This window comes from Ovis aries, chromosome 4 (genome assembly GCF_016772045.2).
Source record: "Ovis aries strain OAR_USU_Benz2616 breed Rambouillet chromosome 4, ARS-UI_Ramb_v3.0, whole genome shotgun sequence".
NCBI classification, from domain to species: Eukaryota; Metazoa; Chordata; class Mammalia; order Artiodactyla; family Bovidae; genus Ovis; species Ovis aries.
In genome coordinates, this window is record NC_056057.1 from 112439910 (window position 1) to 112456813 (window position 16904).

The following is a 16904-nucleotide window of genomic DNA, read 5'->3' on the forward strand; positions in this document are numbered from 1 at the left end:
TATGTCCACCAATGATCACCATAATGATATACCTAATTTCTCCAAAATCACTGCAGATGATGACTGCAGCCATGAAATTAAAGGACACTTACTTCTTGGAAGAAAAGCTATGACGAACCTAGACAGTATATTAAAAAGCAGAGACATTAGTTTGCTGACAAAAGTGCATATAGTCAAAGCTATGGTTTTTTCCAGTAGTCATATATGGATGTGAGAGTTGGGCCATAAAGAAAGCTGAAGACCAAAGAATTGATGCTTTTGAACTGTGGTGTTGGAGAAGACTCTTGAGAGTCCCTTGGACTGCAAGGTGATCAAACCAGTCAATTCCAAAGGAAATCAACCCTGAATATTCACTGGAAGGACTGATGCTGAAGCTGACGCTCCAAAACTTTGGTCACCTGATAAGAGCCGACTCATTAGTAAAGACTCTGATGCTGGGAAAGATAGAAGGCAGAAGGAGAAGGGGATGACAGAGGAAGAGATGGTTGGATGGTATCACCAACCTAATGGACATGAGTTTGAGCAAGCTGCAGGAGATGGTGATAGACAGGGAAGCCTGGTGTGCTGCAGTCCATGGGGTCACTGAGTTGGACATGATGGCGACTGAACAACAGCAATAATTTTTTATATACTAGACATCTTTGCAACATTTAACATAATTGAATTTTTCTCCTTGAAGATCTCTTCAGGCTTATATTACTCACCATTATTTTGTCTTTCTCTCTCCCAAATTTCAGATCATTTATTTTTCATTTCCTTGGGTTATCCTTCTTCATTCATGCTTAAGACCGATAGCTGTCTTAAGCCTCTTTCCATGGGTCCCTTCTGCCTCTCATTAGTCCAAGTTCCGAGAGATGTTTTGGAACTTTGTTTTTGTTTGGACCATCTCATCCTAACAAGTAAGCGCTTTTACTTACTACAGCTAAGACCTTTTTCACATATTTACACCTCACACCATCTTCAAGATATTGATAACATAAAAACAAATATTGATCACCTTAAGGGCCCTACAGATTTCAGAAATGGATAAAGGAAGCCACTTCCACCTTCAAACAAGTCTTTTTTGTGCACTAGGGGAGCAAAATGCACTGCTGAGATGAAGTGGGATGACAAAATATGTCCAAGATGATGCGATGTCTGCAGAGAAAAGAGTGTGGTGATAATCAATACGAGAGTCATTTTTATGGATTTGTGTTACATGAAGGGGCTGAAGAAATGGTCATGGAAAGGGAAAGCAGTCATCCTTAGCTAAAAGAAGAGTGCTTCTATCATTGAAAAAAAAAAAAAGCTACCTTTTAGAGTGATCAGATCCACAAAATAAAAATTCAGAGTGTATTGAACTTTCCTCTGAGGCCAAATTCATCAGAACCAATACTCTTGTAAGTAATCTACTTAGGAAAAAACTTAGGGGGTGGAGAGTTTGATTGTTGTCTCTCATGATTGTGAAGATCTGTGGGAACAGTGAAGGAATACTTTACACAGAAAATAAATCATATGGAAATTTGATGTTATAGAAATTGACTAGGTTTTGGATTTTTTTCATGTTCAGGGAAGCAGTCATAAATTAGGTTACTTCTGTTGTCTTGGAGTTTCAGTACTGGCTCCAAGGCTGTGAACTTGACTAAGCGGTCAAGTACCCCCACATTCTAAAGCAAAGTAGAGCTCTGACTGAACTATCTACCTCAAGTGACATACAAGAAGTCTAAAAATTCCTGGAGAAGAGACCAATGGGAAAGAGGTGTTTGCAGAGTTGTTAGCATATTCTGTCTACCTCCAACCACCCCACCATTATGGGAGAGGAAAAGGGCAGCTTCACAAGAAGGAGTCAGAGAGCTCAGTCCATGATTGCTGGAGCTACAGAGTACAGGGCTGACTCACAGCAGCCTGAAGTCTCCCTGACTCGCTTCAAGGTGAAACGACGCCAGCCTGTAGTCAACAGCTCCTTTCAGAGTTCAGTGAGACAAGAATGCAGGTTCTAAATGTGGAACCTGTAGGAAGAAGCCAGCCACAAGCTACCTTGAGAGGAAAGACCACTGAGCCAGGAAGAAGACTGAGAAGGAGCCAGGCCAAAGCAGAGGGGAGTCAGAAGTGATCAGATTTGTCTGCACTCGTCTGTTGATTAGAAGCAAATCTCTAGGAACCCTGAAAGAGCCCAGAATATTCACCCTTAATTTTTTTATTTTTTTAAAATTTATTTATTTATATTAATTGGAGGCTAATTATTTTACAATATTGTAGTGGTTTTTGCCATACATTCACATGATTCAGCCATGGGTGTACATGTGTCCCCCATCCTGAACCCCCTTCCCACCTCCCTCCACATCCCATCCCTCAGGGTCATCCCAGGGCACCAGCCCCGAGCACCCTGTCCCATGCACAGAGCCTGGACTGGTGATCTGTTTCACATATTCACCCTTAATTTTTAAAGATATTTTTAAAGAGCCGGTAATAGTGAAGATTTTCCCATTGAGGACTTCTGAGATGCCAAGGGTTGGCCATTAATTGCTGGAAATGAAAATACGTGGACTTATCAAGGGTGCCACACATCAAGTACCCCATCCTTACCTGTCACACAATATATGAGGCACAGTTTACAGAAACACAGGGAGGGCTTCCCTTGTGGCTCAGTGGTAAAGAATCTACCTGCCAACGCAGGGGACATGGATACAATCCCTGATCCAGGAAGATCCCATATGCCCCAGAGCAACTAAGCCTGTGTGCCACAACTACTGAGCCCACATGTTGCAACTACTGAACCCCGTGGGCCTAGAGCCTGTGCTCCACAACAAGGGAAGCCACTGCAATGAAAACCCAGGCACCACAACTAGAGAGAAGTCCCCGCTCGCTGCAACCAGAAGAAAGATCGCACAGCTACAAAGACCCAGCACTGCCACAGACAAGTACATCATAAATAAACAACCATTGAAAAATAAAAATACAACCAAAAGTAGTCATTCACCAAACTTCTTAAAAATAGACACACGTACACTCGAGGAACCCTTGCTTAGGGAAAAGAAGAGTGTAAAAAAGACAAAGTAAACTGTAATAGTTTACAAACTGGTCTTCAAATTAGTGAAACAATTTTCCTCTGATAAAATAATAGATTTTCATATAATTCATAAGAGCGAAATAGAAATTATTGTAGTAGAATTTGAGAAATATAAACATGCATTTTCTTAAATTCTACAGTGGGGAAGATTGGTCTTCTTTTCCTAGTTCAGCCACTAATTAGTTGAATACTTTAGAGCAGGCATAGTTTTATTCCAAATCTATTACCTCATCTGAAAAATAAGGGTGATAACTAGTCTCCCAAACCGTATGTTGGATACTGTACTAATAGTTTCTGGGGAAACTAAATAAAACCACAAAGCCCTCTCCTCAAAGAGCTACCAGTAACCCCATGCCACTGAAAAACAGACCAAACATTTATGTTTTAAACCACATGTTTGTTTGCCAAAGTTGTTCAGATGATTACTATTTGTTTTCTATAATAACAATTAACAGACAAAAGTAGAATAAGAACTACAGGGAAAGCAAAACTATATTTTCCTCCACCCATCTTCAGCTCTTCAGTTGGGGTCCTTAAAACTAGCAAGAGAAAGACAAAGAGAACATGTTTGTTAACATGTACATCGTTTATGTACCTATGGAAGCACCCAGTGATGAATAACCGAAGCAATAGTTAGAACTTGGGCTCATACACCATCTTAAGCCAAAAGACAAGGGGTTCAGGGCTTCTGGGTTGGGGAGGCAAGTTATGAGAAAATGACCAGGGAAAGCATGGTAAACAAGAGTTGTTTAGTAAGATTTGTTATGTAGGTTTAAGTCAGTATCTTCTTCACTGAAAAAAGCCATTAAGAGCCATTTTATTCCAGGTGCAGGAGAGAGACATCTCTACAAACAAAATTTTCCTTTACAAAAAGAAAACGTGTGTCCTATATTTGGAGTTTTTCTTGAGTCTACTGATCTCAGTGGCCTTTAGTTCAAAATACTCTACATGGCAAAGAGGCATATTTTAGAGCTGCATATTCTGATACTCTTCAAAACCAAAATATATATAACTTACCTATGTAAAGAAACAATGGCCCAGATAAATTTAGTAACTTACTTTTACAGACTCAGAGTGGCAATCAGACTCCTGTCTTTAAGATTTAATTATTTCCCCTGTATTAATTATACATGAAACGTCTAATTGAATACTACTTTCTAAAGAAAAAATAAAACTTCAATTACAGAAAAGAAATAATGAAAGTGTTACAAGAGCTTTCAAGGAACTCCAATTATAAGAAAGATCTCTTTCTCATTGCTTAGCATTGATAGTCAGCACTACTGAAGACTATTGTAGGATTGTGCCTACTCGACTTCTATGTTTATTCATGTATTTGTTCAGTCATGAAACATATGGAATGAGCCACTTTTAGGTGCACTGGTATTTGGCTTATAAAGTTGCAGGAGACAATATATCTGGCCTCAGGGAACTTGCATTCCAGAAGGAAAATCAAAAAAGAACAATTTGCCTAGAATCCTGAAATGGTTACAAAGGCTTTCTAAGAGATTCTAAACTGAACAGATAATTGTCATGCATTTACAAAAGGCCTAAGCTATTCCCACTGAAAAGGAGTAATTGAATTTGTAATTACTTTCATTTCATAGGGGACATATTCCGGAATTCTAAAGATCTAATTGTGATGGTTGTTTTAATTGCTTTGTAGAAAACACTACCTTACATCCATTGAGGAAAGCACAGTAGTCAGTGGAGATTGAGGACACCATTAGAAGTATTTTTAAAGTTCTACTTTATTGTGTCTTGGGTGGCCTCACACAGCCTGGCTTAGTTTCACTGAGTTAGACAAGGCTGTGGTCCGTGTGATCAGATTGGCTAGTTTTCTGTGATTATGTGTCTGCCTTCTTATGCCCTCTCGCAACACCTACCATCTTACTTGGGTTTCTCTTGCCGTGGTCGTGGGGTATCTCTTCATGGCTGCTCTAGCAAAGCATAGCCGCTGCTCCTTCCCTTGGACCAGACCACCTGACCTGCCTCTTGAGAAACCTATATGCACATCAGGAAGCAACAGTTAGAACTGGACATGGAACAACAGACTGGTTCCAAATAGGAAAAGGAGTACGTCAAGGCTGTATATTGTCACCCTGCTTATTTAACTTCTATGCAGAGTACATCATGAGAAACACTGGGCTGCAGGAAGCACAAGCTGGAATCAAGATTGCCGGGAGAAATATCAATAACCTCAGATATGCAGATGACACCACCCTTATGGCAGAAAGTGAAGAGGGGCTAAAAAGCCACTTGATGAAAGTGAAAGAGGAGAGCAAAAAAGTTGGCTTAAAGCTCAACATTCAGAGAACGAAGATCATGGCATCTGGTCCCTTCACTTCATGGGAAATAGACGGGGAAACAGTGTCAGACTTTATTTTGGGGGCTCCAAAATTACTGCAGATGGTGACTGTAGCCATGAAATTAAGGCGCTTACTCCTTGGAAGAAAGTTATAACCAACCTAGACAGCATATTGAAAAGCAGAGACAGTACTTTGCCAATAAAGGTCCATCTAGTCAAGGCTATGGTTTTTCCAGTGGTCATGTATGGATGAGAGAGTTGGACTGTGAAGAAAGCTGAGTGCCAAAGAATTGATGCTTTTGAAGTGTGATGTTGGAGAAGACTCTGGAGAGTCCCTTGGAATGCAAGGAGATCCAACCAGTCCATCCTAAAGGAGATCAGTCCTGGGATTTCTTTGGAAGGACTGATACTAAAGCTGAAACTCCAGTACTTTGGCCACCTCATGCGAAGAGTTGACTCATTGGAAAAGACTCTGATGCTGGGAGGGATTGGGGGCAGGAGGAGAAGGTGACAACAGAGGATGAGATGGCTGGATGGCATCACCGACTCAATGGACATGAGTTTGAATAAACTCCAGGATTTCGTGATGGACAGGGAGGCCTGGCATGCTGCAATTCATGGGATCGCAAAGAGTTGGACATGACTGAGCAACTGAACTGAACTGAACTGACTTTATGTGTATCAGATAGCTGTGTTGTTTATTTCAGCTTATAATGAGACAGCCTCATGTGCACTGTGAACAAAGGCATTGACTTCTGATCCTGATTTTTCTAAACAAACATAAAGGAACTGGCCAACTTCCTCCATGTGATGGTAGGCCTGCTATTTTAAGAGCATGTGATCACCTCCATGGAGTTGTTTCAAAGATATTAGGAATAGTCCTCTTTCTGCCCAGTCCAGCCTCTATCATTCATAGACATCTGATTTTTAAGAGCAGTCTTTTGCCTCATGAAGGCATCACTTTAATTAAACATGAATGAAAAAATAAAAGGTTTGTCACATTATTCTCTGAACATGGTTTAAATAGGGGTGAGGACAGAGGAAGAATGAAAGCATTAATATCCTATTAAAGGAAAGGCAGTAGATTGCACTTCTCTTCCCTGGGAAGAGAAGATAAAGAAAGATGGAGTTCAGGAACAAAAACAAACAAACAAACAAAAGAGTAAAAATTCTCACTTAATTCAGAACAAATATGTTAGCTAAAACTGTCTGTAACCCTGGGTTTCCCATGTGGCTCAGTGGTAAAGAATCTGCCTGCCAATGCAAGAGACACAAGAAATCTGAGTTCAGTCCCTGGGTGGGGAAGATCCCCTGGAGAAGGAAGTGGCAACCCACTCCAGTGTTCTTGCCTGGAGAATCCCATGGACAGAGGAGCCTGGGGGGGCTGCCGTCCATAGGGTTGCAGGGGTGGGACACAACTCGGTGACTAACCCACCACCCCACCCAGGAAGGTAGGTCTCGACTCCGCCTCGTTTGCACTCCTCCCCATCTTGTGGTTGCTTTCTATGTCTGCAGTCGTGAAAAATCTTTGCCGCTGGTCTTCGGGTCATTCTCATGGACAGTCAATCTGGAAAGAGTTGCTACGTTGCTGTGCCCATGAAGGAGGTGAGTTCAGGGTGTTCCTACTCTGCCAGCTCGGCCACATCCATCTGACCTGCTTTTTCTGAGTATTTGTTATGGAAAAAGTAAAATCTACTTTTCCTGAAATGGCAATCCACTCCATACTGGAGTCCCTGGAATTGCAAACAGTCAGACACGACTTAGGGACTAAACAACGGCAACAACGTTTTCCAAAGCAGCACGGGAATGGCTATTAGGAGATATAAGGGATCCAGAGGAAAGATACAAAGACTTACGGGTAATGTGAACATATTGTTTGAGCCAAAAATTGCATAAAATACTCCCAGAAGTTTAGAAACAGTCTTTGAAGATTTGATGCTATAAAGTACTGGCATTTCCAGGAGATTAGAGTTGCAAATGGTGACAGTTGAAGAGAATTTTACTTTTAGGCTTGTCCTGGTAAACCATGGATGTTTGGTTTTCGATGAATGAGATACAGTTCCTATTTGAAAGGTAGTTCGGGAATTTGCCACTGACCCTTATTCCTATCCCCAGACCCTGGCACCCGTTAATCTACCTATCTTTACATGTTTGTCTTTTCTGGACAATTCATGTGGACAGAATTATGGCATATGTGGTCTTCTGTATCTGACTTCTTTCCCTTAGCATCAAGTTTTTGCGGTTTATTCATTTTGTGTTGTATGGGTTCACATTGTATTTCTTTTATTGTTGAACGATGTTCTGTTGTATAGATATACTGTCTTAGTTTATCCATTTGCTGGTTGATGGGCATTTGGGTTGCTTCCACTTTGAGGCTATTGTGATTAAAGCTTCTGTAATCATCTACCTAAAAGTCTTTGTGTGGACATACGCTCTTCTTTAGGTAGATACCAGGAATGGAATTCTGGCTTCGTATGATAAACCAATGTTTAACTTTTTAGAAACTACCAAACTGCTTTCAAAAGCGATTGCACCACTTTACAATCTCATCAGTGATGAGTGATGGTTTTAGCTTCCTCCAATCCTTCTCAACACTTGTTATTCATCTGTCCTCTCTACTATAGCTACCCTGATGGGAGTAATGTGGCATCTCAGGAGACTTGTAATTTCATGTCTCTAATGACTAATAATATTAAGTATCTTCTCATGTGCTTAGTTCCCATTTCTATGTCTCTTTTTGTGACATCCTCTGTAGCTAAATATTTGACTTCCTGGATTCTTCCAGAAATTTCTACCGAGGTGATTCTGTGATGGGAATACGTGAAGGTTCACTGACTAATTCTATGTGTTTAAGTCACCAAGTACTTCTAAAACTTCATAAAGCAAGAGGATTCTTCTCTGCTAGAATTATGGAACGTACTCCTAGTGTGGTCACTTTTATAACATCTGGTAGAAAAGCAAGCTTATAATTGCAGAAGCTTAGACAGTTTATTTTCCTTCGGGGTTTTTTGTTTTTGTTTTTTTTACTGAGCTGAGGGCAAGACCAATCTGCCCAGAGGCTTGTTTGCTTTCTCAGCAGGAAAAGAAAAGAAGGCGAGGGAGGAGCAGCAGAATAAGACAGAATTCCTCAGGAAAATAGTACTGAAGTAAAAGAACCATCATGCCAGGTTAGAGAAGCAAATTCTGTAGAATCAAGTTTTCTTTTAATAACAACACTAATAAAAAGATTACAGGAGAGTCTGAGTCCAGGGCCTATTGGAAATGCATGATAGAATTTTTTTAGTGTACCAGCCCAGCAACAGATGTAATTAGATTATGCTAACATGATAAATAGTTACTGAATATCTCTCTAAATTAGATTGACCTCGATCGTTAAAGATCATAACTTTCAATGAAGTCTTGTTTTGCTTGCTAAATAATTTTCACGCTGGTGCTAAGATAGAAGTCTTATAGGTGTTTGGAAGGGAGCCTCTTGAGGTCTCAGTTTATTTTCTATCCCCTCACACATCAGTTTTTGAAAGTGGGTTATGCTGCAGGAGCACACCAGACGCTTGGTGCTAGTCAAGCCACTTTATTGCCACCCGTGAATTTGTTTCTGCAACCAATTTGTTTCCAGTGGAGTTGACTGTTTTGTGAGTTTGAAACTCAGCTGTTTGAGACTTTAAAATCTCTGGAGCCCTATTTATATCCCTTATCAAAAATGATTGAGAAGGTAACTTTGTATATATATATATTTTTTTTTTTCTCAGCTGATTATTCTGTCCTATTTTCTTGGTTTAAGGAGTATCTGAGGGTTATCCCTACAGTAGTCCCTCATCCGAGGTTTTGCTTTATGAGGTTTCAGTTAACCTCAGTCAACAATGATCTGAAAGTATTAAGTGGAAGATTTCGGAAATCAACAATTCAGTTGTTTTAAATTGCGCTGTTTTGAGCAGTGTGATGAAATCTGATGACATCCTTCTGCATCCGCTTAGAAAGGGAATCAACCCTTTGTCCAGCATGTTTCACCAAGATGGTCTCTTATTCGCCTTCTGGGTTATCAGATGGACTATCATGGTATTGCACTTCTGCTGTTCATTTTTCTTAATAATGACCCCAAAGCGCAAGAGTAGCAATGCTGGCAATTCAGGTATGCCAAAGAGAAGCCATTGAGTACTGCCCTTAAGTGAAACGGCAGTGATTTAATAAGGAAAGAAAACCAGATGGTGAGGTTGCTGAGGTTTATGGTAAGAATGGACCTTCTATCCATGAGATCGTGAAGAAGGGAGAAGAAATGTGTGATAGTTTTGCTATCACACCTCAGACTGCAAAAGTCATACCACAGTGCTTAGTTAGGATGGAAAAGGCATTAAGATGCTGTATGTGTGTGTGAGAGGCCACACTCACATCTTTATAATGCTATATTGTTATAACTGTCTTATTTTACCATTAGGTGTTAATCCCATATTTTACCTCATTTATAAGTTACTCTTTATCACAGATGTATAGAGTAGGTATAGGTAAAAGCTTTCAAATTGTGATGCTGGAGAAGACGCTTCAAAACTATGGTTTTTCCAGTAGTCACGTATAGATGTGAGAGGTGGACTATAAGGAAAGCTGAGCGCCAAAGAATTGATGCTTTTGAACTGTGGTGTTGGAGAAGACTCTTAAGAGTCCCTGGGACTGCAAGGAGATCAGACCAGTCAATCCTAAAGGAAATCAGTCCTGAATATTCATTTGAAGGACTGATGCTGAAGCTGAAACTCCAATCCTTTGGCCACCTGATGCGAAGAACTGACTCACTGGAAAAGACCCTGATGCTGGGGAAGATTGAGGGCAGAAGGAGAAGGGGACAACAGAGGATGAGACGGTTGGATGGCATCACCGACTATGGACATGAGTTTGAGCAAGCTCTGGGAGTTGGTGATGGACACGGAGGCCTGGTGTGCTGCAGTCCATGGGGCTGCAAAGAGTCGGACATGACTGAGTGACTGAACTGAACTGAGAAGACTCTTGAGAGTTCCTTGGACTGCAAGGAGATCAAACCAGTCAATCCTAAAGAAAATTAACCCTGAATATTCACTGGCAGGACTGCTGCTGAAGTTGAAGCTCCAATACTTTGGCCTTGTGATGCAAAGAGCTGACTCATTTTAAAATACCTTGATGCTGGGAAAGATTGAAGGCAAAAGGAGAAGAGGGTGGTAGAGGATGAGGTGGTTGGATGGCGTCACTGACTCAATGGACATGAATTTGAGCAAACTCCAGGAGATAGTAGGACAGGGAAGCATGGCGTGCTGTAGTCCACGGGGTCTCAAAGAGTCAGATATGACTTAGCAACTGAATAACATAGGAAAAAGCATAGTACATACAGGGTTCAGTACTATCCATGATTTCAGCCATCCACTGGGTGTCTTGGAACATATCCCTGCGGCTAAGGGGGGTTTGTGTATTAGCTGAATTGTAACCTTTTGTAAACTTCTATGTACCACTAAAGATGGTGATTAGTTAGGGGTCTGGAGTAGTTCTAGATCACTTTTACTAAGTATGTTGATGGTGCAGGGGATGTTTGTGAATATAACATTATAGTACCTTTGCATTTACTAATTATAAATAATTTTTTCAACATTTCAAGATAGCTAAGTATATCTTTAAAAGTACAATTTCATTTCACCTGTAAATGAAAATAAAAAGGGTTTTGAATTAACATAGTTGCTTCTTGGTTTTCTTCTGTTTTGCTTTTCCTCTCCATCCCCCGCCCCTTGGAAAATCCTTGATTAGGATCCAGATAATCTAGAACTGAATCCAGACACTATGGTTATTGAGCTGGTGACCTTGGTCAAGATAAATTATCTGATTCTCGTCAGTTAAATGGGGATAATGATGCCTCTATGGAAGAATTGATTTCAGATTAGATGCTGTCTACAAGAAACAGCGTAGTGTACACAGGTGCTCAGTGGTAGATACCCTATTGTTGTTATTGTTTCCTATGAATTAGAGCAGTGTTCCTAGTTTTGATCCTTTTCCTATTTTTCAAAATTTTTGAATACATATTTATAAATAAGTATAAAAATAAGACATAACATTTTATGTTCAATATAAAACAAAATTTTTTAAAATGAAATAAAGTTAACATTAATATTTTTTCTAAAATAGTAACAGAAATTAATCATTTTTGCCTTTAATTGGTTTTATAACTGTGATGTGGTTCAGTTCAGTTCAGTCGCTCAATCGTGTCCGACTCTTTGCGACCCCATGAATCGCGTTAATAGTCTTGAGTTACTAATTTGAAGATCTGCCTCTATTGTGTTTTTTTTTTTTCATTTTGACACTTGACTTTATTGGCTAGCACAGTTGAAAAATATTACCTCAAGGTACATATAACAAACTAGATAAAAGTATATTTTCAAATGAATCATGATGTTAATTTTTCAGCTTTATTGACCAAAAATGCAAAGGTTTTGATAAAATGTAGTAAATTTCTATCATCTCTGAGTCAGTTTTATTTGCTAAGTAATTAATATAAATCCAAAATCCATTGGAACTCTACATTTACCAATTTATTACATATATTTTAAAACTATGTTTCTAAGTTGTAGAAGTATATAGATATGTAAATTCTTTTGAGATTATGCACAGCCTGGTGGGCTGCAGTCCATGGGGTCGCTAGGAGTCGGACACGAGGTCGCTCAGTCATGTCCGACTCTTTGTGACCCCATGGACTGTAGCTACCAGGCTCCTCCGTCCATGGGATTCTCCAGGCAGGAGTACTGGAGTGAGTTGCCATTTCCTTCTCCAGGAGATCTTCCTGACCCAGGGACTGAACCCGGATCTCCCGCATTGTAGGTAGACGCTTTACCATCTGAGCCACCAGGGAAGCCCGCACGTATCAATTTTGGCAATAATATTACATAGTGATTGGAATATTTCCAAGCATTTGTTTTCAAACTACTCTTTTATTAGCACAAGATTTGTTATAAAGTAGTCACTTTCTCATTCATCATAAATGAACTGGTGATACCAAGTATCAGGTAAAGATGTTGAGCATCCTGACATGTGGCGGTCACGTAGTGCAACCTCAATCAAAACATTGATTTTTAATAAGTTCTAAGTTATTTCTCACTGCTGTTGCTGCTGCTGCTGCTAAGTCGCTTCAGTCGTGTCCGACTCTGCGCGACCCCATAGATGGCAGCCCACCAGGCTCCCCTGTCCCTGGGATTCTCCAGGCAAGAACACTGGAGTGGGTTGCCATTTCCTTCTCCAGTGCATAAAAGTGAAAAGTGAAAGTGAATTTGCTCAATTGTGTCCAACTCCTAGCAACCCCATGGACTGCAGCCCACCAGGCTCCTTTGTCCATGGGATTTTCCAGGCAAGAGTACTGGAGTGGGGTGCCATTGCCTTCTCACTGCTAGAGTGAATAAATGTCAGCTTAAATGGTTTTTTTTCTCCCCCCACCTCAAAGATAGTCTCATGTCCCTTCCCTAACCCTACACTCAACTGTGGGATAAGTTGCACATTAGGCCACCGTGATTATCAGTGGGATATTTGACCAATCAGTTCCCAAAGGAAAAATGGATACTGATGATTTGGAGTAAGAGTTGACAGCATGTTCTTAAAGGGCCAGACAATATTTTAGGCATTGAGGGCCATATGGTCTCTATCACAGCTATTCAACTCTGCTGATGTAACCTGGAGACACCATAGACGATATGTAAAAAAGAAAGAAAAATTAAAAAGGAAATTTTTTAAAAAAATTAGAAGTTTTATTTCAGTAAAATTTTACATATGGACACTGACTTTGATTTTTATATAATTTTCATATGGCATAAAATATTGCCCTGCTTTGGATTTCTTTTCAACTGTTTAAAACAAATTTTAAATAGCTTATGGTCCATCCCAGAAAAAGGAACAAGATGAATTTTTCTCAGCTCTTAGCTTGCAGATCCCTTACTTAGATGATAATGAACTGGTAGAGAATCTCAACCTGACATTCCACAGGAAGGTACATTATTCCAGTAGACTGTCAGATTATAAGGGTGTTTGCATTTATTGTCCCTTAAGAAACACTAAATATGAAAATTTAATAGCAAAGACTTTCTTCCCTCTCTGACATAATATTAACTGATAGAACTTCTAATATAAGGAGTGAAAGTGTTAGTCACTCAGTCGTGTCCAACTCTTTTGTGACCCCACAGACTATAGCCCACCAGGCTCCTCTGTCCATGGAATTCTCCAGGCAAGAATGCTGGAGTGGGTAGCCACTCCCTTCTCCAGAGGATCTTCCTGATCCAGGGATTGAACCCAGGTCTCCTGCATTGCAGGCAGATTCTTTACTGTCTGAGTCACCAGGAGGTGGGCTTACAAATTATTTGAGGCTGGATCATCAGTAGCTGCAATGTCAGTAAGAGCCACAGTGCTTTTCTGCATGATCTTGTTCTCATTTGATTTTTTTTTTTTAAGTTAACTTTATCTTGGAAACACTGACATAACCAAAGCAGTGGAAAATAAACTTGTCTGGGGTCCACTGGCTAAATTCTGTGACTCCTTCCTGGGTTTCTGTGGGTCCTGACACACGAGGGAGCGTGTGTTCAGTGACGTTCTAGAAAGTCAGAGGAGCCATTAACTGCTGCTAACAGCACAGCATTTTGGAGGCAGGTCTCCAAGTTTGCTTCTCCTCAATTGCCAGCAAGAGAGGCAACTGGCAGATCTTTCACCTGACTACTGAACTCTCTCTCTCGTTCTTCCGTCATCCAAAATCAGTTGTCTCTCCTGTGATCAGTTGCACATACGGTTTCAAAATTCTCATTTACATTTAGGCCGAGCAGTGTGCAAAATCATGCAAAAAGATAAATCTGTGGAATGACTTGATCCTGTTGTGCACCTCCCAGCCATCCAGCCCCAAGTCAGGGGATCTCTCAGCCGCAGCAGTGCAAAAAGAGGATGAGGGCCAGGCATTTCCTGCCAAGGTAAAATCTGTCCTGCCACATAACTCACCGTGGCTCCATCCCCAAGGACATCTTGTGTATGTCTATGCTTCATCCTAGACTCAGTGCTTCACAACTAGCCTTGCCCTCTCCCTCTGTTTAGGGTGGGTACAGAGTTGAGTTAGGAGGCCTGAAACAAGATGGCAAGATAAGCATAAACAGGCGGAGAAATCCAAGAAAAAAAGCCAGGTTGGGCTTGCATCTAAACTCCACTCCTCATTATAGATGGAAATAGACACTTAGTGAGCACCTGCTCTGTGTTGGAAACTTAAAGTCTTTTGGTTGTTAAAATAAACAAGAGATGAAGAAACAAAAAGTGTCTCTTATTTAGCTGATGCACAGCAGGAAAGAAAGCAATTAAAGAGACAAGGGTATTTTTTTTAATAGGGCTTTGTTTCTCATTTTACGCAAGAGATCTCGTTGACTTTGTTGAACTCTCGATTCCATGACAGCAGCAAACTGCACACATGCTCAGGTGTTTGATGTGAGTGCTTCAAGCAACGTGGTAGTCTACACTCAGCCTGAAACAGTGTGCTGTGTCCTGGTTGTGACTCCGGAAAGCAGGGCGTCAGTTCTGTTTTCCGGAAAGCAAAGAGGTCACAGTTGCTTCTGAGCCATGAGTTGCAAAACCACCAAGTGGAAGAGACGAGCAACTCTTTAACTGTGGTTCTCTGAGCTGTTATTGGAATGTGGTCATTTGTCGGACAACTTAAACAATAATCAGAAAAGATGTGTTTCTAACGTAGCCTCCTCGTGTGTTTGTCTTTCCTTGTGATTCAGGAGAAAGGATGCTGGTTTCTTATCCTACAAAGATCACCTGCCCGTCAGCCAGGTGGTGGTTGGAGATACCGACCGGCAAGGCTCAGAAGCCAAACTGAGTGTGGGTCCCCTGCGCTGCCAAGGAGACAGTAAGTGTGCCTGCAGTGGTGGCTTGCACCTTCTTATCAATTTTAAATAGTGTTTCCTGGCAAATCAGAGGTTGGCAGAAAAACAGATTGCTCTTTGGTATAAACAGAGCCAAATAGAGGGCTAAGTAGACCTTAATACATGGAGGAGGGTGACAGCTAAAATATCCCCAGTATTGGAGCCTAGATCTGGGCATAAAGCGTGGACGTTCATCTTTCTTGTATATTTGTAGGTAACGACTGTGACTACCTAAGCTTATGGTGATATAAGCAGCAAAGCTAATAGCATAAGCAGCACTCAACAGCTGTGATTCCACTGAGTGCTGCTGTTAATGCCATTAGCATGACTATTTATATCACCATAAACTCAGTTTATGGTGATATAAATAGTCACATTATGGCTTAATGTATCATTGTAAACTCGGATTATGGTCATATAAAGTTTGACATTATTGCTATCAAGTTTCATCATCATCAGAGCTTGATGGTCCCTTGTAAGCCAAAGAGTGTTTCTGTAACTACATCTTGCTTTCGAGTTTCGGCACCACAGAAAGGAATTTGGGGCTGCAGGAAGTCAGGGAGTGAGAGCAGTGATCCCACCTAATTAAGGGTACCATCAGGATTTTATGCTCAGTGATACCCTTCAGTGTGCTTTATGTGCAGTCAGAGGGAGATGATGACAGGTTGCTATGGGGATTCTGCGATGAGCATCCTGGGTCTCATTTCCCCTCTTCTTGTTGGCACACGTGATTTGGGCAACCCTTCCGGGAGTTCTGTGCTTTTGTGATTGTGTGCAGGGCATCAGGAGACCTGGATTCTGTTCCCTGGGTAACTGACTTGGTGGAGACCTCAGGCAGATCCCTCTTTTTCTCAGCTGTGGTGCTGAGAATACCACCCACATCCCAACTTCTCCTGAGGAGGCCACAAAGATTTTAGTGCCCGGATCTGGAGTCCTCCTAGCGAAGCATTCTGTGAGATGGACTGTAATTACCGCTTCCATAAATAAAGGGAAAATTAGACCTACTCAATATAATGAATTCTTGCATCCACTCAAGGAAGTGTCCTAAGGAATGTAACGATGCATGCTCAGCTGCTTACTGCTTAGTACATTGAGGCTGTCGGCAATTAAACCACACGATGTACCAGATACAAAGGAGAGATGGAGCCTGTTCTGATTTTTCTCTTTTTACATACGGAAAATGAATGCACTATCCTTAAAATTAAGTTGGTCAAAAGAACTTTATCATGCATTTACTAGACAATAATACTTCTTTTGTCAAGTCAACTTTAACAGAACTGTATGATAAGAAATTAGTTTCAACTGCTTAAGAAAAAGATATTGACATAAAATAATAATATAGATGCATTTTAAACATATTTTGAGAGATGGATTATAGTGTCATGCTCAAAATAGGCAGGTTCTCATGTGTTGTCCAGTGAAAATCAGTTTCTTTTCGTCATAATTACTCATTAATATATAAAGATATTCTCACTTATCAGTTCTAATCATGAAATTAGCTTTGAACTAGATAAGGGGTTCCCCTTAAGTAATGAATTAGCTCAATATAGTTATGAAATCCAGCTTCTGCAGATTTTTGTTACCATTCTTAAAGAAAAGATCCCAGCTACATTAAATAGTATATGTGGGAGTATATTAACAGTTTATAGCTAATATTAGCATGTTT

The 16904-nt window shown here is 40.6% G+C and overlaps 1 protein-coding gene across 1 annotated transcript in view; it reads left to right on the forward strand.

Moving 5' to 3' along the window:
* Positions 1-16904, forward strand: part of CNTNAP2 (contactin associated protein 2) — a 2342027-nt gene that overhangs the window by 1900373 nt on the left and 424750 nt on the right. The window contains exon 16 of the mRNA XM_042248972.2: positions 15095-15222. Within this exon, the coding sequence (XP_042104906.1) occupies positions 15095-15222 (128 nt within the window). The remainder of the gene's footprint in view (positions 1-15094; positions 15223-16904) is intronic.